General features: G+C 41.9%; 1 protein-coding gene across 4 annotated transcripts in view; it reads left to right on the forward strand.

Moving 5' to 3' along the window:
* The window catches only part of THADA (THADA armadillo repeat containing), a 2,999,906-nt gene that overhangs the window by 929,429 nt on the left and 2,048,454 nt on the right, over positions 1–22,023 (forward strand). For all 4 annotated transcript variants that reach the window (XM_069608464.1, XM_069608463.1, XM_069608465.1 and 1 more), the window contains exon 17: positions 3,355–3,577. In XM_069608464.1, the coding sequence (XP_069464565.1) occupies positions 3,355–3,577 (223 nt within the window). The remainder of the gene's footprint in view (positions 1–3,354; positions 3,578–22,023) is intronic.

The raw sequence follows: 22,023 nt of genomic DNA on the forward strand, positions 1-22,023 counted from the left end.
TACGTAGCATTGTGTGTCTTGGTACAGTAGGTTGATCACACCACCCCACTAGGCAAATACATTTGTTATGATATTTGAATATTTGTATTTTACAGCAATGTATGGGTCACGCTCTTCTGCACCCTGGGGCGAGACCCTGCTCAACGCTGGAGGCCTTCAGGGTGATGGTGTTTCTTCAACTTAGTGGAGAGGATTAAGAGTATCCCCTGGTCACACTCCCTGGGGGCCCGTTTTGTGGCAGGGAATAGTCAAATGAGAACTGAAAACAGATCCCCCTCCCCAGGTGCAAGAGTTTAAAGCTTTCTGTATTCAGACACATCAATCCCTGAAAAGGAAAATCAACACCCAGTTTTATGTACAGGCCACATATGTGTAAACACTTCACTATTAATGATGAAATGGTCTAGTGAGGGGCATTGGCATGTTCACTATGATAATGGAAATGGCCCGTGGGCTCCACTTTCCAGTGCAGGAAGCTGTGGTGCTGGTTCACAAACCACTGGCAACATGTCCCCAAGAAGCCTATGAACCCCATTACCATGGAACAAACCTACAAATGACGGGCTGCTGGCAGAATCTATGCCCACTCGGGACACAGTTGGCATCTGCCATGGACAAACATTCCCACTGCAATCCAGAGCTTCCAGCCCATTAGAAGACACCTTGATGTGGAGCAGACATGAGAGGGAACCAAGAGAGCTGTGTTTTTCCACACAGAGCTCTACAGTAAGAGGGCAGAGTATAATTTCCAAAAGGGCCTACAGTCCTGATAAATGTTGGGTCCAACCCCCTCACAGTCCATTAAAGCCCAGGTGAATTTATGAGGAGCAGCCAATCAGAGTGGAATATTAATTTAGGAAAAACGGCTGCAAAACCTCACTCAGAACAGCCGAGGCAGAGTGTTTACCTCACCATATAAAACCAGGTTCCCAGTCAGGTGGTTTCAGAGTTCTGAAAAGGCAGGTGGAGCAGTTAGTAGGATTGTGTTGGAGGAAGCTGTGGGGTATATATGGAGAGTTGGGAGGAAAGGTTGGCGACCAGAGAGGGAAAAGGAGGTGTTTGAAGTGATTAGGGAATAGCTGAAACATATTGAGAAATTGGGGAAGAAGAGGTGGAACATCTTGAAGCGGGATTTGGTAAATTGGAGGAGGTGTTTGCAGACGCTTAGGGTGTTTGGTAATACACCAGCGAGGAAGAACCTCAAGACCTGGTAGACAGACCAATTAGGAAGGAGTAAGGAGGCTGGATGGACCAGAGAAGGTTCTCGAGTCAGGAAGAGGAACAAGACTGGACAGGGAGGACAGAGGAGGTGGGGAGGTTTGAAGGAGGAAATAGAATGTGGTGCCAGGTGGAAGAGGGGACATGGACCCAAGTATAGACCTGTGGGAAAAGGTAACAGGAGGAAGGTCCTGGCTTAAGCTCCATCTTGTGTTGAGGCTGCTATTGTACTGCAGACTGGTGGAAGAAACCTGTCTATGTGGGATGCTGCAGAAGTTCAGGCAACAGCATTCTAGGACCCATCAAAACCAACACTGGAAAAAGGATGCAGAAAACCCACCGCCCGGGACTAAGATTGAGGGAATCAGAAACCCCTCGAAACATAAAACAAAGGGCAAACCTATCACAGACAAGTCATGTCTGTGTGACTGTTTATTTTTGGTGTTACCATGCTGTTTAAGACCATCCTTCATGTCCAACCTGGTTGTGCTCCCCACTTGCCGTACGTCAATGCCTATGTCTTTTTTCTTATTTGTAAAACTTACTTGTAATGTACATTGCCGATTTAAGCTGTTTGATATATACTTTGTGACAGGGCCGTTGAACCAGCCGTGCCAGGGGTGGGAGGGAGCCCGACCCCAACAACACTGGGTCACAGAGAATATGTAGGCCTCCTCCCACTATCTCCTTACCTGCCAGAACGGTACTAAGGCAGGATATGGCGTCGCTCTGCATAACATCCTCGCAAGACAAACCAAAGACCCGAAAAGTAGAGCCAGCTCACCAAGAGAAACTCCCTAATACCACAAAGCTGCATAGAAATATGGGCAGGGCTTAAAGCCCTTATGTAACCTCCCAAGCCCTCCCCTGTCACACCCCTTAAAAGCAAGGTAAGCCATTGGTAGGGTAAGTGGCCAATCCAGAGAGGGGGAGGGATATATAAGAGGAAGCTTGGGAGTTGTTTGGTGTGGTCTGCTGTTGAGTGATGATCGGTGGCGGATGAGGACGTTCAAAAGATCAGAGGAGGCAAGAGCGACTGTAGTGCGGAGGCTATTGTTAAGGGTGAGCTGTTTGGAGTGTTTGTTTGAGAGGGAGAGGGAGAGAGAGAGATGTAAGCAGTAGAGATAGATCAGGAGTAGTGGAGTGGGAGTAGTAGTAGTGGCAGAGATGGTATTGGTTGGGAGTAGAGTTGTTAGGTGTTGGGAGTAGCCAGCGCAGGACAGTAGTAGAGGGGGAGTTAGTAATAGGGGGTGATCAGGGCACCATATCCCTTGGTGTCTATAATAGTGAGAGAGAGGTGCAGGGCAACATATCCCTAAGTAACTGGGAAGGTAGGAGAGAAAGGTAGTGGTAGTAGCAGAGTGGGAACAGTAGTTGTGTTAGTAGTGGGAGGAACAACACTGAGTGGGGAAATAGGAGTTAGTATTAGCAGAATAATATGGGGCGGAGTGCGAGGGAGAGACAGGAAGGAACAGAGGTAGAGGAGTAGTTGCAGATATCAGTGGTAGTTGGAACAGGAGTGTGAAAGAAAGTAAGATCGCAGGGTGGAGGTGGAAAGGCAGTGTGTGAGATTAGAGGGATAGTAACGTGGTGGGAGGAGAACAGTTAAAAGGTTCAGTATAGTAATGGTTCAGAAGTGAGAGACTGTGAAAGGTGTGAGCGTGATACTGGGTGGACGAAGGCGCCATTCCCTATTCCCGGAGACACTAACCCACGATATAAAAGGGAAAGTTAGACATTTGCTAGGGAGACAGATAGCGTCTTGGGGAAAGACCTATAGTCATAGTCAGAAGAACAGATACGTGTTACCGATCAGTAGTTTACTAACAACCCGGTAGGGACGTCTGGGGCTGTTAGTTGGGTCGCAGGCCTGGGGAGGTTGAGAGTGGAAAGGGACGGCCCTAGCGCGAATCATTCTCAGTCCCTAAGAATCAAAACCAGAAGCAGCAATTTTGACCATTAAGTTTGTAAATAAAACACCCTTGGACTTTCCATAAGAGTCAGCATGGTTATTTGTGACGCGCTGCCCTGTCACAACTTTAAAAATCATTTCATTTGAGTGTAAATAGTATACAGTATTGGCAAGTGCAGTATTCCATTTTATGTAATTGCATCTTCTTGATTACTCTATTTTAGGCTCCTGAGATGTTCCAGGCTCTGCTGCAGGCAGCAATGGACCTTAGTACCAGCACAAAGCATTTTGATTGTGTTACCGCTTCATACATGTTGAACTTTTTGATTCACCAAGAAGGGATGGCGAGCAACATCAGTGCATGGCTGCTGGGCCAGCAAGTTTCCTTTTCAGTTCAGATGAATGAGCAGGAGTCTGCGGATTTTGTGGAAATAAACACCTTGGCCGGTTAGTACCAAGAAAATGTTCTTAGTGAATGTTACCCTTGAAACCAGAATCTCTATTATATGTTATGATCTGTTATCCTCTTATCCTAGAGGCCACTCCTGTTATGCATTAATGTTTGCTCACCAGTAGACTTTCCAAGCCTTCTAGTAACTGAAGTCCCTTAAAATCAGAAACTAGCTTTTGGGAGAATCCCGGATTAATGTCAAACCAGCAACCATATGTGCTCTCCCTTTAATGTACAAACAGGGAATAGTGCCAGCTGCTGTACCTACCTTTGCTTAAAGTAGTCTATTTTTGTGCTGAAAATGAAAGCTACAAAGCGCCTAAGGCATGGTTATTGAAGTGCAGTCCAGATGCTGCTCTGCTAAGAGATTTGGTTCACAGTGAGTCCATCTCTGAGTTCCTCTCCATGACAAATTATGATTCAGGAGTCTGCCTAAATGTTAAAATGAATTTTCAGAATCTGCACTGTGGACAGATTCTGAAAGGCCACCCTATTCTGGTGAACAGGTAAAGACACTAACGTCTAGCCAAACTCTTTCAGTTTAGAGTGATTGAGCAGTAAGACTTAAACCTAGGAGATACTCATAGGGCACTGTTAATAACACAAGCTAGGCAGAATGTATAAACATATTTATTTTGGCGTTGGACAACTCTTAGCAATTAAAACCTACAAGTAAGTTGCAGATTAAACTTGAACTGCTGACATATACACATTAATTTTGGGGTGCTTTGACTACAGAGCACCAACCATATACTTTTGAACACAGTTAAAACAATCTTAGCAATATTAGTATAGCAGAGCAAGTAACCAAAAGGACAAGCTAAGCAAGAACCAAATTAAAGAAGTATTATGTAGGAAAGAGAGGCATTTTAAACACAATGCACAGACTTAAGAAATAAGGCATTACATTTTAAAAGTCTGTCTGTAGCTAGTAAAGATGGCGCCTGGTGCCCTTAGGGTCACACGACAATTCAACTCTTTTCAGGTGGCTAGGAGTCTTTAAAGGCTCTTATTTCAGTTGAAGGGGGTATGGAGGTCACTGGTGCAGAGGTCACTTTCTGTGTCAAGATTTAGGTCCAGTTAGTCGACAGTTCTTCACTATGGAGAAGACGGTGCCTGGCACTGGACAACTCAATAACCCTGGCATGATGAAAAAACATTGTTGCCGACCTCAGAGCACACAATCTAGGCAAAAATCAGCGATGGCCACTGTGAAAAAATTGCAGAAGTCGACCTGTGTGTTGGAAACAAAGAAGCGGGTCCTGCAGAACGATAACTGTAGTGGGAGGCTACTGATTTTCACAAGTAGAGGATCTGCAGAGCCCCAAGTTTGAACTCTGGAGGGCATACAATGCAGCAAGGTAGCCAATGAGGAAGCTGGTCAGCCCACAGGATGGTTCTGAGAAACCTCTGAAGGCTTCGATAGGCTGGATCCTCAAGCAGGGTTTGAGAATGGTTGTTCCCACTGGTCCAGGGGTCGGAGTACTGATTGAGGCCTTCTGGAGATCAGGAAAGGATCAGGGTTTCACTGTTGACAGTTGCTCGATTGCTTCACCAATGAGTTCCAGGTCCTCAGTGAGATGCTCCTCTTCATAGGGATCTTGCCTTCAACGACGATTTGATGAATGGCTACAAAACTCTTCCTTTTATACAGGATTCGAGCTGGAGTTGCCCCACGTCACCAGTGGTAAGGATCTAGTGAGGGGTCAGAAATGTGTGGCGGACAACTTTGTACAGGTTTTTCATAAAATTATATTTATTAACTCAAAATTGGGTTTGACAAATGCCTCACCATCCGTACCCTGGTGAGGATTTCCCTACCTATCAAAATAAACTAAGGGAAACACTCTAACAAAATGAATCTGTCCCTCACACATGTACGTACAATAAACTTAACAAGGAAATGTATGGCAATTCAAATATAACCGATCCCTGATCACTGTTTCTCCTTGTGTCCTGGGTGAATTCCCCTTCCCCATATTGAACCAGGATTTCCAATGACTAGTTCAACAATAGGAAAGTTCTTTCGTGCAACAATGTTCTAATGTTAAAGGTTCTTCTTGCTTCAGCCAGTCTCTCCTTTAGACCATCACCAACAGTTCAAAATATTTAGCAAGTCTTTGTCTCCCCACTTGTAGCAGAGAGCTCAACACAACTTCTTCTTAGCAAACTAGAATAATTCCACAGTTCATCTGTATCAACAAAAGGCTTTTTGTCAGGATGCTTCCACAACAGTTCACAATATAGCTTAGGGCCCATAACGCCCGGTACGGCCCGAGCTGCAGGTCTATAAAGCTATTAGAACACCCCCAGGGCCTGATTCTGAACTTGGCGCAGTGAATGTGCTAAAAAGCAGGATTCACTGCACCAAATCAGTACGCCCAAGCTCCACCAGAATTGTCAAGTGGGCCTGGGCGTCCTCGTAGTGCACAACAGTGCACCTTCAGGATTGCGCCCGTTTGTCATAACGGGCGCAATCCTGAAATCTCAGCAGCATTTTTGTAAAATAACGACATATTCGTTATTTTACAAAAATGCTGCTGAGAACATGAGTGTATATGAACACATTCATATAAACCAAAGTAATCAGCTTCAACGTTGCAGAATACCACGTTGAAGCTGCTTGCTTCGATGTATGTGAAAGTGTTCATATATACCCGTGTGGTGTATATGAACACTTTCATGTACACCAAAGCAAGCAGCTTCCACGTTGTTTTCTGCAACGTTGAAGCTGCTTACTTTGGTGTGTATTAAAGTGTTCATATGCACCGCTAGTGTATATGAACACTTTCATATACACCAAAGCAAGCAGCTTCAATGTTGCAGAATACAACGTGGACGCTGCTTGCTTTGCAAACACCCGATTTGCGGGCTGTAATCAATCTGTGGGCTATATCAGTGTGTATAGCCCGCAGATTGACCAATCAGCTTCCCAGAAACACCACTAGGGTGCTCTAATATAGTTTAGTGGTATTGCCACTTCTTCTTCAGTCTTTAACCACAACACAGTACTTTGATGACTTCTACCTCGTTCACTCACCTACCAGTTCTACCAATACAAAGTCACTGCCCTGGTATACTCGCCTGCCAGAACTAATGAAAACTTCTAACATTACTACAAGTACTTCTGTGGTAAAGTTGACTTCAAACAACTTTCCACAACATTAGTTTTGACAGCTTCTTTTGGAAAGACATGAAACTTGTGATTGCCACATGCAATGCAGGTTATGCTCCTCTCTTCCTGAATACTTTCTATAAGAAGGCAACTCTCCTACCACTCTTTTTTTTTCACTCCTATATTAACACACTGCTGATAATGACTTTTGCTCCAACTCGCTTTTCTTTGGCTTGGGTAATGCTTGTTTAGATCTTTGACAACACTTGCTTCTTTCTCACTTTGGTAATATGGTTTACAAACAACTGGTTTCTTAATTGCCTTCTCTTGGCTTTGAAAATGTTGGTTCTTATAAAAATGAAAGTAAAAAATGTTCAGTTTCTCTGCGCCGACACAAAAGAGAGGAAGGTGCACACTGCTGAAATTGCAGATTTATTGTGATTAGAAACATCCTGACACGTGTTTCGAGCAGTCCTTGCTCTTCATCTGAGGCTGTTGAATTTTAAACAATAAATAAAAAAATAATCACAAAATGATATTGTTGAGATTTTTTTTTTTTTTTATTTGTATATGGTTCAATTACAAAAGTAGAATCTTTACAAAAAATAAAATTGTCTATATAAAAACAAATAAAAATACGTACATTTACAATTATTTCATCTTACCATATAAATACAATTTCTTGTTGAATTTAACATCTATATGACATAGTTAAGAAGTTCCTTTTCAATATACCTACATAAACTGACCAATTCAAAGACAAGAGGTTTGTGCGTACTCTGCATCATACGTGCCCAAAGAGATTGCAAACAGTCCTCAAAGTCGATGTTAACAAATTTCATCAAGCGATTAGTACGCATATCTTTAAAATGGGGACATTCGAGAATTAGATGCTTTAAGGTTTCCTGAGGCTCATTGCATTCAGGAAAGCGGCAGTTCATTTGTATGGCACCATTATTACTCCAATTTGCAATTCTTTCCTTGGTATGGTACAGGTTAATTCTAAACCGTATGAATGCATTTCTGGTATTATTGCATGGGAATAATACAACATGTTCAAATCTCGGCAATCGTAGTTAAGTGAATGCGTCATCATTCCTGAGGATATAAGTCAATATCCTTTCTATCGTCAACCGCCAATCTTCTTCAAACAGTTTTCTTTTTAGCATAAGCCGGTCGTCGATGTACATCTTTGATAGATATATTCAATGAGTTCAATAGCTGATCCATATTTGATTGATATTGACAAAAAGAGACCAAGTTAGAGGAATCCTTCATTTCACACAAATCTTCATATAAAGAATTATTTGGAGGAAAACATATTTTTTCATATCTACATAATTGGCGCCATTTCCAGCGTCCGGATAAATCCACAAGCCCAAATTCATGTCTAATCACTGCATTTGGAACCGACATAGGTCATTGCATAGTACTTTAATCATTGTCCCTTGACTACTATCCAGAATAACACCCATGTCACATAAACAGATGTCAAGAAGATAAAGGATAACATTTTCTATTTTCAACATTAGAAAGTCTAACATGGGCATGAGAGAAAATTTTCAAATTTTTTTTCGATAGATCATTTTTAGTTGAGATAACAGTGGGCGGACCTTATCTCTAATTAGTTTCATCCAAACCTTTTTAGAATTCTGTTTTGGAAGGTTATATCCTAAGTAGATTCGAACTTGTGACACATGGTATTTTAGTTTTCATAATCTCCCATTCAAAACGTTTACTATTCTGTTTAGTTCCAAATCTTATAATCGCAGTTTTTGCTGGATTAAGGGTCAAGTTATGTGCAGTTGCAAATCTCTCGAATAAAAGGAGTTTCCTTTGTAGTTCCGCCAGTGTAGGGTCGAAGATAGCAATATCATCTGCAAATGCCATCCATTTCAGGCAAAGAGATCCTACTGTCACTGAAAATAAATTATTGCATTCCCATTCTTTGTCTCTAAGTCTGCGAGGTAGACCTTAAAGAATGTTGCTGCAAGGTTACATCCTTGCTTAAGGCCAATTGAAGTTTTAATTGGTTCTGTAGTGCGTCCATCTGCTGAGATTTTAATGTTGTATGAAGTATTAGTGCGAAGTTTGATGAACCAGAAGAGTAAAACAGATGCAATACACATAGTTCTCATTTTTTTCCACAGAAGATTTCGTATAACATTGTCAAATGCAGATGACATATCTATCATCGCTACATAGGCGGATTGTGCATTCCTTCCTCTAGTGCCCTCTATCATGTGAGCCATAATAGCAGCGTTCAAGGAAGCACTCATACCCCTCCTAAAGCCTGTTTGGAATCTTGAATACAGGTCATTATCTTCTATGAATTTTCCTAATTCACGTAAGAGAAGGACAGAGAACAGTTTTGCATCATTATTGATCAATGAGATGGGTCTGTAATTCTGTGCAAGGGCAGGATTGCCCTTTTTGAAAATGGGAACAATGTTCGCAGTGGTCCATGTCGAGGGAATAGTCCCAGTGTTAATAATTGATTGAAATTTGTTTTTTAGAAATACCGCCCAAAATTCAGGATCGGCTTTGTAAAGACACGGTGGAAGGCCATCTGGGCCAGCAGATTTAGAGAAGGAGAGTTTCGATATTGCCCATTTAATATCCTTCAAAGACCAAACCAATCGGGCAATCTTACTATAGCAATACTGGACTTTGGGAACTGCTTCAAATTGGCTAGGTAACATATATCTATTATGAAGGCTCGCCATTCATGATCAGATATACAGTTATGCTTGACCAGTGTAGTGCGCTTGACACCACTCCGTAAAGTACGCCAGATCACACGAGTATCATGGGTTACTAAAGCTTTTATAAGGTTGCAGTTCTCCCTATTATAGTTCAGAATGCAAGCATGCCTAAGATTCCGCTTATAGGACTTCAATATTTGTAAACGCTTATTTTGATATTGCAATGTTCCCAAAGAAGTTATTTTAAGTTGTCTTAGTGCCTTGTTTTCTTCTCTTTTTAACAGGTTACATGAAACCTCAAACGGATGGCGATGTTCTGCCATGGTATATTTTTTGCTAAAATGAGCTAGTGCTTTCTTAAGCAAATCCGTGAGGGTCTGAGTTGTGGACCTTATATCATGGGTATTCAAATGGGTGAGAGCGCATAGCTCAGTCGAAACATAGTTAACAAATTGCAGGCACAAGTTATGGTTCCATTGAACAGATATCAATGGGCGATCAACCTCTACGAAAGCTAAAGCTGGTTCCAGGGCTAGTAGATCACATTCTATATTAAATGTACAAGAAATTCGAGCATGGTCGCTATCTGAAATTTGACTAGTTTGTAGGCGTGACGTAAAAGCAGTAAGCATCCTTGTGGTAAATATGAAATCTATTAGATACCTTATTACCCCGTGGCCAAGTATTCCAAGCTTTTTCATCTCCATTAGTTATAATATCCATGTCACAATCCCCCAGGAGCTATCTAAATTTCGATCCCCTTTGAGATGATAGGGCAGAGGACTCAATGATTCCATCTCCGCGTCGGACACTACAATCACAATTGAAATCCCAGCTGAGGATAATTTCCATCGACTGATAGTTCTTAGTTATATTTAAAAGACAGTCATCAAGTTCTTCCAATATTGCATCAATTTCCACTACGACTGGATTCCAATATAACGATAGTATTAAAATATGTGGAGTCATTTTCAATTGGGTTTCAACTAATGCACCCATCAAACTCTGAGATTCCCATATCCATTTCGATTTTAAAGTAACGGAATTATCAATTGACATTGCAAGCCCCCCACTGGGACGGCCCTGTTGAGACCTCTTTGCAGGCACAGAATATGTGGTGTAACCTGACATGGTGAGGATATTCATCTGCATTGTTTCTTGTAGAATCAGAATAGTTGGATGATTCACAGGCGATAACGATGAGCACCATGACCTAAGATTAGAAAAAAACACATGTATTCCATGAGAGTACTTTAAAAGGGGTTTTGTCAGGGGGCTATGAGCTAACGGGCCGTTTGGGCACCCCCACAATGGCATTAAACAATGGTTCTAGCCACGGCATATCAGTTGACTTTCCCACCTGAGAAAATAAGGCCTGCAATTCGAGATCAGCTTTAGGCTTGGTTGCATTAGCAATCCCTTCAGGTGTCAGTAACTTGGCAAATCTAGGATCTGCATAAGCTAGAAAATCATCTGCAATTGATTCCAGTTCAAAAATAAATAGCCTGACGCCATGATTTGTCATCTGTTCCCTATTAGACCAGAGGAATCTTTGAATAGTTTCTGAGCTAAGATAGCATACAGCTCTATAGTTATTTGTCTGATCTATGGATACTCTCAGAATATCCTCTGATTGAATAATTCTCAATTGTGGAATGCGAGCAAAAAGAGCTAGGATGAAGGATCGATTAATACGCGTCCCATCCAAAATATTTGCATCCCCTTCGAAGCCGACCAAATAAAGTGTTTCATTCACTTTATTTGCCGATGTGTGATTATTGCTTCCAATTCGCAGTGAGGGAGGATTTATACCCTGAGATGACGTCAAGTGTATGAGTGGAGCAGAATAAATAGGCTTTTCTGACTTCGAGTTACTCCCTCCATGGGCAATTCTCAAAAATTCCCAGGGGGCAATCTCAGTGTTCACAGTACTTCTATTTGTCAAGCATGGATGCGATATGCGTTCCATTGCGTCCTCCTCCACTGTTAAATAAGTTGACAACTGCTGCAATGTTTCTACGCTAAAAGTCCCTTCCTGGAGGGCTTTTTCCAGAATATTAAGTGGGTCATTGGGATTCCTAATAGGATCCATCTTGAAGTGATCAGGCAGAGCTCGGCTTAAGGCAGGGCCATGTATGGGAATAAGATTATTGGCAAAAATATTTCTAGCATTCTCCTTCTCAGTAGAGCTTTTCATATTAGAGTAGGGAGCGGATTCCTCCATCACATTCAGGCTTGGCAAAATTGCCTCGACATTATAATTTTTAGCTGTCTCACTGTTAGATTCGACCATTACAGCTGAAACTTCTGTGAGTGCAACTTTTCCCGTGCCATTTGCTGCATTAGGTGTATTCCCAATGTTACATATCTTTGTTATCAGTGGTAGGGTACGAGGTGCCTGGGAGCGAACAGTACTATATAATTTTGCCATCTGCATATTTGTACCAGTTGTGGGTGTAACAGTAAGTTGTTCAGGTGAGCTAACCTTCCTAGTCGTAACAGCTTCTCCCCGCAATTGGGAAGTAGCTGTTTAGGTTAGGTTTAATGTTAGTGATCGTAGCTGTTCTAATCCCTTTTCTCCCTGCTTCATTGATTCCTATTTCAGCAGTATCTGATGCAGCATTACTTATAGAATCACTGGGTTTAGGATCGAGATTTGACTTTCCCATTGTTTTTTTACATGTGATAGAAGGCATTAAGGGATTTTCCGTCCCCAGTGCTAGTTTTTCTTTCACACTTGACATAGATGTAAGTGCTTCTTGACTTTCCTTAGATAACTGCCGAACATCAATATTTTCCTCATCAGAGATAACTATTGCTCCCTTAGGGCCTATGATATTAAGTGGGTCAGATGATTTTATTATCACATTCTTGTTCATCTTATCGCATCGCTTTTTGGTCGTGGCCTCTTTCCTCCTCTTAAGAGATCTTTTCGTTGCTCGCAGGTGTGCTCTTTTTACATGTCGTGACATAAAAGACAGATTTTCTTCAACGTGGGAGTCATCCTTAGTTCCCTGATTTTGCTCATTGAGTACTTGCACAAGTGCTGAGGGAGTATCCGGAGGATTGACACGTTGGGGTGTTGATGCAAAATGCATAGAAATTATCAAGTTTAATGCCTCAACCAATGTTTTTAATTCAGTAATTTCTTGGGAGCAATTGCATCTTTGACCATTGGGGGAAGGATCTGGTAGTGAGGTGGGCATTAATCCTGTTTCATGATTAGACTGATTGCCTGATTGCGCCAATAGCAAGGGAGTCGCAGGATTATTAATAGATCTTAAAGTTTCAGCGGCTATGATAAATCCCTCAATCTTATCCATTTGAGAGCTAAGATGTTGTAATGTCACTTTGAAATTTTTTAACTCTAGGTGGGTCAAATCATGTCCCTTATCTAGTAGATCAAGTATCTTAATGATCACTGGAAAGGTACACAGAGATTGCACATCCTTCTCAATAGAACGAGTATTTACTTCTGATAGATCAAGTTGCGTAGATCTAATAGGTGCATCAATAGATTCAGGAGAATAGGATAGTCGCGGTGGCAACTCTTCATTGTTAATATTCTGATACGAATCCTTTTCATGAATGTTATCGAGGTTATGTTTGCCTATCATGCATGCAGGTGGCCAACAATGCTTTTTCGTAGGAGTGCATACTAACGGGGTTAATGTGCATATAGCTCGAGATATGTTTTCATCAAGAGCGATCATATTCTTCATAGTGGAGTCATGGAGCTCTTCAGAAGATTGATCCATCTGTAGAGATAATGCACAGTTTTCCTGTGCCAGTGCACAGGACCGTCCTGATAAACTGGATTTCCTCTTATAGCAGTGTACGGTTACAGGAGAGATGGCAGAGGGGGGGATTTATTTCAGTGTCATGAATCATCACAGCATGCAATAGTGGAACAGGCTGATGATTTTCATCTCCCGTGATAGTTAAAATTCCTACATCCAATACAGGGGGTTCCATGTAAGAAGGTCGACCTCTACACACCGTCGCATCGATACCAAGTGATGACAGTTGGGGTGCAATGGACAGTGAGGCTAACTCATTGCATTTGCTGCGTAGACCCCCAGCCATAATTTCACTGATATCGAATGAACGTCCTTTGAACAGAGTGACCCTCTCTGATTGTACAACTGTCCCCCTATTTGTATTTTGGGGTCAATGAATATTGGTATGTAGTTAGTCAATGTTCTAATGTCTCACAGCTTGGCTCGAGCCTTGAGTAGCATCTATTTTTAGAGTTTACACAATTAAGGGTATTACGTCCGATTTCATCAAGAAAAAACATAATGGGGGAAGTGGGGCAGGGGGAAGGGTTGGAATAGCGACCCAACCAGTTATCCAATCATAGAAGCAACATAATTATGTGTGTTAAGGTCCACGTGGGGCAGGCAGCAGAACCACCAATTGTATGTGTGGTAAACACCACGTGATATCATATTGTGACATTTTCAAATAACGTCAATACATATGGGTAAAGAATTCATAGCAAATCCAAATGAGTACATTTAAGGCATAAATACCATCAATTTTGAAGCAATGCAGATGTAGCACGAATCAGAGGTAGTTTCAGTTGTTGCATCCCAATAGAGGAAAAAAAGAAATGGAGGAGGGTGGAGAACACAACAACAGAATTAGAAATCACAATCCCAAATGATAAGGTAGGGTTTCAGAAACCAAATCAGATGTAGTTACAAAGACTAAAATGTACCTTGTGGTTAGAAAAGATGCTTGTATCAGTGCTTTAGCATCTGGAAGCTATATCTGCAAAAGTGCAATGGTGGCATTAGCAGGCTGGCATGTAATTCCCCATGACAAAGTGGGGTTAAAATATGTAATGCACTGATATATGATCCACTGTGTAGTACATGACAGGTAATACCGTGTAATTTCAGACATACCTCGTATTGTCAAATTCTTCGCTGTTGCAGCATACTCTTAAGTTAAGAGTCGAGCTGTGCGTGTTAAGTCGAAAAAATGGCAATAACAGGGATAACCACAAATGCGGGATCACAATGGAGAAAAAGAGAGAAAATTGCGTTAAGGGTCTGACAGGCCTGTGCCCGTGAGGCTGCCTCTAGCACTGAAAGTTACGAGGGACGGCTGCATTTCGACAGCCGTCCAAGGGGCCATAGCAAAGTATCTTACCTGGGTGGTCTGCTACACAAAAAGCTGGTCCCCACACGCGCTTTTGCTCGGGCTGACTGATTAGTTTTAGCGTGTGTGCTAGGGAGGTGCGTAGGCGCAAGTAGCATCAGCTTGGGGGACCGCCATCTTGGAGTGGAAAGCAGTTAAAGCGAGGCATAGGGGGTGTATTGTCCAGGGGTGTCTCCTGGCTCATTAAAATATGGCATTCACCCCAGAGTGCTGAGAAATCCAGGGAGTGTTTATGTTGGTGCCATTGGCGAAGGAGAAAGAAGGAAAATTCATAGCGTCCTATATCTTAAATTGCTCTCATTTCAGGGGACGTAATTAACCCGATGGTTGTGGTACACGTCGCCCATTGCCCATTATCATGGGACGTTGGTAGGGAGTGGAGAAAAAGATTAATAATTAAGTTAATGGATGATTGGTTACTGTGGGCAATCCACGGAGGCATAATTGCACCATGGCATGTGGATAGTCATGTTTAGTAAACAAAGAGGAAAGATAAGGAGATAAAGAGAATAAAAGAAAGAAGGAAAAAATTGGTGGAAAATATGATTGCGTATACAACTAATGGTGGGGATTTCTAAACCCACAAGAGGCATATTACGAACCTTATAGTAAATAGTAACGATTAACAAATTATAAGAAAACCGCTAGCTCATGATCTGAGTTAAGGCCACAATAAACGGTCCTGTATTTACATACAAGTCTGGCTTCAAGTCTGCAGAGAATCAAAGTCAGGTTGCCCCCTCTTGGGGGAAGAACTGCTTTTGCGAGCCCTACGAATCTTATATTCTATTTCAGATCCATTTGATGGTATTTCTGCCAATGGCTGGCAAGAGGAAACTTGACATCCTGACTGGCAATGCTTGACCAATGTTCTCCGAGTCTTTAGCGGTCTGATAGTGCTGCCAATGTATTTTTTTTTTTTGGATACACAAATAATACAATAAACAAAGAATTTAGTGTTACAATTCATGAACGTGTCAATCTGGTGAACCTGGTTGAAATTGAATGCCACATTTGGGGTCTCAAGTGCGTATGGGCACATTGAGCAGCACATTGAGCAGCTGCTGCATTTGCGAAAACCTTTTAGATGATCTTGGCTTAGCCAGGTTGATTGCCGCGCTTAGTTGCGCATGAAAGATGGGCTAAGCGTATTCTTAAGTGTGATCCCTTTACTGAACGTAAGGTTGGGAAATGGGTCAATCCAATTGGTAATATCCAGATGCAAAAGGTGCCAATGTCTTTTCAAAATCTTGTAAAGAATATGACTGTCTTGGTTGTATCTGGTGATAGGGAGAATCTTGTAGGCTCCTTGTTTTGTGGTTCCAGTTTTGGGTTTGAGTAAGGCATGCCTCTTAAGTTTGCTGACTTGGTCCGCTGTGACTAACACCTGTTTGGCATTGTAACCTCTTTGTGCAAACCTGGCTTGGATTAGTCTGCTTTCAGAATCAAAGTCTTGACGAGTCGTACAATTACGTCAAGCTCTTATTAGTTCTCCCTTAGGTATGTTTGTGATGACATGTTTCTTGTGGCAGCTATCTGCGTGTAAAACAGAGTTTACTGAAGTACTTTTTCTAAAGGTTTTGGTTATGAATCCAGAGTCCGAATTGGTGATTGAGAGGTCCAGGAAATATATATTGTTGGGACTGTTAGAGCAGGTGAATTGGATACCCCATGAATTACAGTATTTGTCTTCTGACCACCGGGGTCCTTCTACTCCCAGATGATCCTCCCAGCTAATACCACCCCTAGGCTCTGGATCAGATAGTGGCTGCCTTCCCCTAGCCACCTGGGAGGAGACTTTCGGTAGGGCATTTGTGAGGACTCCGCAGGATTCATCACAACCTGCACCATTCAAACGGACAGCGGCTGTCCAATCATGACAGTCTCCTGCCAAAACATCTTCCCATCAACAGACACTGTTTGGGTTTGCCCAGGAAAGCGCTTATCATACATGGCAAATATGTCCCTTAGAGGGCAGCAAGAAGGCCGAAATACAAGATTGCCATAGGACGGCAAAAATGTCGGGGCATGCCCATTTTAGAGTATGTGGTACTCAAAATGGCATTAAGCAGTAAAATGCAAGAGTGTATGCAAGAATAAAAAGAAACATGGTAGAAAAATATCTGCTTTCACCAGCCCGTTTGACGCATCATGCAAATAACCAAAAGTTACCAAAAAACAAAGTTAGAGATACAAAGGATCCCTACCAGCTACTCAAGGATCCCTACCAGCTAATCAATGTAAGGCGAAGGATGCAGTGTAAAAAAACTGAGAAATTCATAAGGGAGTTCCCCTGCACTGATTGTCATTGGGACAGATCAGTGATCTGCCCCCAAACAGACAAGTTTAGAAAAGTAAGTGAAGCGAAAAGGCTTCACCCGTCTCCAAAGGTCAGATACTGAATGACAGCAAAATGTTGTGTAGTTCAATAGATGTCTATGGGAGGTGTCATGATGTTCATCATGCCTTGCATGCCGGAGCCTAACCTCCACCCCAAAGGCAGTCTGAATACCCGCCTGCGGAAGGTTTTGAAGCAGAGAATAGTGTTGTACCTGGAGCAAGACTCTGGCGAAATTTAGTCCCTGTGATTTAGTGCAAGAGAAACTACTACCTCAGAGCACCTGACAGGCTTACTATTGAATATCGATATTGTGGTGGGTCCACCTTCTGGCTGAATCTATGTTCACTAGCCTTTTGTGTATGATAAACCTAAGATGTTATCCATACGTTCCCTGCAGTTTTATCACTAAACTGACATGTGTTTGCACTTGCAATATAGTGTCTTTTTATACTCATGAATATAAACACATTGATAATGCTCTCTCTCACTCTTTTGTTTAGTATTTCATGTATATTTGTTTCTTGTAGAGATAATATATGAGCATTAGAAATAGAACAGTCAAGCAATGTAAAGTTCCTAATATTAACAATAAAGTATTGCAGTAGATACCCTAAATGTTAAAATCTACCTACTACCAATCGCATGTGTATGTAGCCATTGTGGCCCAGTAAAACTTAAAATCAAACTCACAATTGGGATGCTGTGGATTGGCAAGGCAAGGTATATGTGAGGTTATTGAGACCAACTTCTGGATAACCCATTAGGTGTAAAGGGCTAGAAACGCTGGGAAAATGTCCATGCCTTCTGTGGGTAGTTAGCTAAGAACAGCCTAAAGGCTATCTATTGTCAAGGATCAAAAAAGATTACAGGCAAAACATTTTAAATCTCCATGTAAAGGATTCCAGTCGCCCGTCCTCTGTGCTTTGATAGATCTACTTATCCTAGCCAAAATGTATAAGGGGCAACACAGGTCCTAAACTCGGTGTCTCACCAGCACAGGGACGATTGAAATAGTAGAGAACAAAAACTGGCAAAGCGTCAATGTTTACCCAATGAGCAGTTTAACACTCTGTTAGAAGACATCTGAAAGCTGTTTGCTGATTGTTTCCAAGGCAGTTCAACTTCATAAATTAGTGTTTTCTCCAAAAATGATTGAAGCTAACCTTAAAAATTTGTAGAAAGTAGCAAAGTGCCTAGGATCTTGTGGGCCAGCAGCGCCTTTCAGCCACTGCTCCTTCGTGGTTCAGTGTAGCATAGCCTTAGGTGAAATCTTTTAGGAACTCTTTTCTGGCCGCTAAAACAGCTTTTTTTAAAGGCCAAGTCCCACCCGTGTTGCCTTGTTAGCCAGTCATATTCTAACAGTTAGTTATGTAATTCATGTAATCAGTAGCATCTTATTTGTTCAAGTTTGAATTCAAGCCAAGTTTGTTGTCTTGTCTCATACGTATGAACCTGGAAGTTTCAAGAAGATGGGATTTTGCTCATGATAAAATACATCAGTCCTTTTTTTCATATCTTTTTTCTGTAAACGTGTCCTAATTAAGCATACAACCTTGGTTAGTGTATTATCAATGTTGGCCTGGACTTAAAAATACTGATCGTGTTCACGCCCTCATTATAGCATAGTAAGATTTGTTTTGATAAACATTGTAGCAAACTGCAACAAGGTTAGAAAATATACTTGCTGCTCAGGGAAATGTTTCTCTCATGTTTGCCACATAGGAAATAATGTAAGTATTTTCTAAACGCATCAAAACGCATCAACCTTTTACATATCCAGTGAATACATGAACCTCAACGCATTCTGAAAAGTTTAAGGAAAGTTCGAATTGTGTTTGAGATGAGAATGCTGTCAATGTCAATACTTGAAATGCAAATTTGTGAAATGTATACCTTCAAAGTTTACAGCAATTTTTCATATGTGGCTACAGGTTTATGTGGGCTGGCGAAAAAAATGCAATTCATGACTGAAGGAAAACAGCAAATCTTTGCTAAAACTGACCTTTCAGTAGTGCTATGATTGTTTCAACCTCCGTGCAGTTTGGGTGATTTATATCACGAAACCATGGAGTATCGTTAAAATCAGAGGGCGGGTTTAGAGAAATAAACACAGTTCAGCTGACTTGTGACACAGAATATTTTCCCAACAGGCCGCTTTGGCCAAACTGTCGGGAAATGACACATGCATGGATTGCTGCACCAGGAGCAGCCATTGTAGCAGGCTTGGGTAGTGGGCTAGAGCAGGAAAGGAGGAGATGGAAGGAGGGTGGGATGGGAATGGGGGTTAATTAGTTGGGTGGGGAAGAATGGGGGTTGTGGGGATTTCACCTGCACATATAGGTGGCACGATAGTGGGCCGTTGGAGTATTCCCCACACTTGCAGGGGGTGCAAGGATAGTATGGGGTGGCAGCATCGAAGGACTTTCAGGGAGTGGGCCATGTTGCATGATCATAGAGGGAATAGGAGGCCAGGAAAGCTAGATTCGGCCAATTGGCCTGCAACCATAAATATATCTAATAACTTGGAAACAACTAGGTACAAATGTTTACATTTCATGACTTGGCGAATATATAAGTGCTTGGCGTCTGCTGTTGCTTTGGAAATGTTGGTCACTAGTTATGTGTAAGCTGCAACTCGCCATGTAGGCTGTTAAGGTGTTTTCAAATTACATACTGTTTAATGGCCTGTATGCCTTCCACAAGCAGTAATTAGATTGACTGTTCAGGAACAACTATTGACTCATTGCCCTGAGTAAAGAATAAATACGTATATTGATTCTAAAGGTAATATTGTGCAGTCATTAACTGCACAATCAGCAGTGCCCTGACTTTTGAAACTTCCAACTATCCTTACCCAAAAGAAATTGCGTGAACCTCTTCCTCCCTCCATTTTTGGGAATCTTGTAAAACAAATGTTTAACAGAACTCTGAGATGATCAACAAGCCTCTACTGAATGGCAAGACTGATTGAGTATTGATGTTCTTTCCCTATTTTGCCCTGAAGAAGTTTGCAAAGTGAAACACATGTGGGCATAAATATTTAGAATACAGTTTTGAATGAAGCACCTTACGAAAGAACGTTTCTGTTCTCTTCAATCTTTAAGGGAATTCTACATTACAAAGGAATGGAATATGATCCTTCTCATTTAATGCTTCAGAACCAGCACATGCTCAAGTCAATTTTAGTCAAATAGTTTATTTGTAGGCACTTAGTGCAGTACCACCAGTGGAAAATTCCCTTCAGCAAGTTCATTTTAATGTTATTTCATAAAACAATAATCTCTCCAAGGAAATAGATACCCGAAGGGTGTAGTTGAGGGGCATATGTAATGCTGTGGAATTCTGAATGAAGGGAAGTTATGAATATCGGGGATGAATTGCAAATGAAGCATATAATCATGTATTACCAGGTGTTTTGTGGGAATTTGTTGCAGAGGCCCTGTGTGGCGTCATTAATCCAAGATGGCCACCACTTCAATTTATTCATCAGAATTTGATCTATAACTCCTTTCAGAGTGATCCTATCAAATATTTTCCAAGGACCTGTTTTGTTCACCATAACAATTGAATAAAGAGGGTCCTTAACGAATTTGCTATCTCCTATTGTTTAGAAGTTTCTGTTCAGTTCGTTTTTCCATGATTTCTAACATTTTTTTCCTTCCATTTAGTTACTGGTTGTGGTAATTTGCAAGAACATTTTAAAATTATTTAAGAGCATTTGAAGTGTGAAATTTGATTCTATCTTCAAGTAAAACCAATTTATTTTCAGATTTCGAAAGTAATTTAAAAGTAGATATTCCACGATCAGCCAAAAAAAGAAAACCGATAACACTTTTCTGTGTGTATCTTATTTCAACAAGGAAAGACATCTCCCCTGGTTAATCCAACATTTTATGAAAAGATTTTAGACTGTATTAAGAAGAGGGCTGAGTGGAACAATAACGAATACTTAAACATAAGTCTACAATTAGGCAGCCTAACACCTGAAGAACTGAAAAATGAAAAAGCATCATGGCGTTCAGGAATGCTACAAGCAATTTACTGTGACGAGTCCTTGGATCTCGTCCCTTCTCCCATAAGGGAGGACCCCTCCCAAGGGACCAGGGTGGTGCGGCCACAGTCAATAGTCCCCCTGGGTGGGGAAATCCCTTATGGGACGAGGGACGACTTAACACGGAGAATGCGGGATGTAAATACCCAATTATCCGCTCCCTTGCCCTCTTACCCCATTGAGGGCAACACAGTCCCTCCCTCCTCTGTTTTATTGTAAGGTAGAAAGTACCAATTACTTATCTTAAACTGAGATGAGGGAGAACATAGACCAACAATGTGGGTACTGTGATTTGGGGAGCAGAGACGAAGAAGAGGCGCAGAGTAATACGGCATACCGCGCAAGTTCATACAGCGCGGTCTAATCAATTTGGACAATCTGAAGCACAACAGCGTATAAAAACAGGGGAAGGAGTGGGAATGGCGTTGAGCCCTCCCTGGAGAAACCGCGAGGGCAAGCGGAGACCCGAGAGAAGGAAGAACGCTGACCAAGACACTGAGTTGGGTAAAGCAGAAGCGGAGCAGATCCTGAGCAGAAGAACTGTTCCACAAACCTGGGAGGCAAAACTCCTGGCATTGCAGCAGACTGGAGAATGCAAGAGTGAAATGTTGTATTCCCCAGAGGAAGATTTTGACTGCTGGGCCACTGCAGAATGACCACGAAGGTCAGGGAAGCCCCACGGCAGACCGCAGGCGCCCAGGAAGACCTGATACCATCACAGACCAGGGAAAAAAGGTACACTGGTTGTCGGGGAAGCGCAGGCGCCCCAAGAAGTTGTTGGAAAACCCAGAAGGGTGAGCAAAATCCAGAAGACCGGGTCTGGGAGACAAGAGAACTTTAACGTTTCCAAAACCAGCCTATGATACTTGGCAGGGGAGTATACCAAGTATTGCAGAAAACAGATAGTCACAGTACCTGGCAGGTTAGGAAACAGAGTTAGCTGTGAGATGTGAGGGGTCAGAAATGTGAAGGGGACAACTTTGTAAAGAGTTTTCAAAATTCGCCATTTTATTAAATAAAAGGTTGGACAAACGCCTCACTATTCCTACCGTGATGAGGAT

Source organism: Ambystoma mexicanum, chromosome 4q (genome assembly GCF_040938575.1).
Source record: "Ambystoma mexicanum isolate Mex_15411 chromosome 4q, UKY_AmexF1_1, whole genome shotgun sequence".
Lineage (NCBI taxonomy): Eukaryota > Metazoa > Chordata > Amphibia > Caudata > Ambystomatidae > Ambystoma > Ambystoma mexicanum.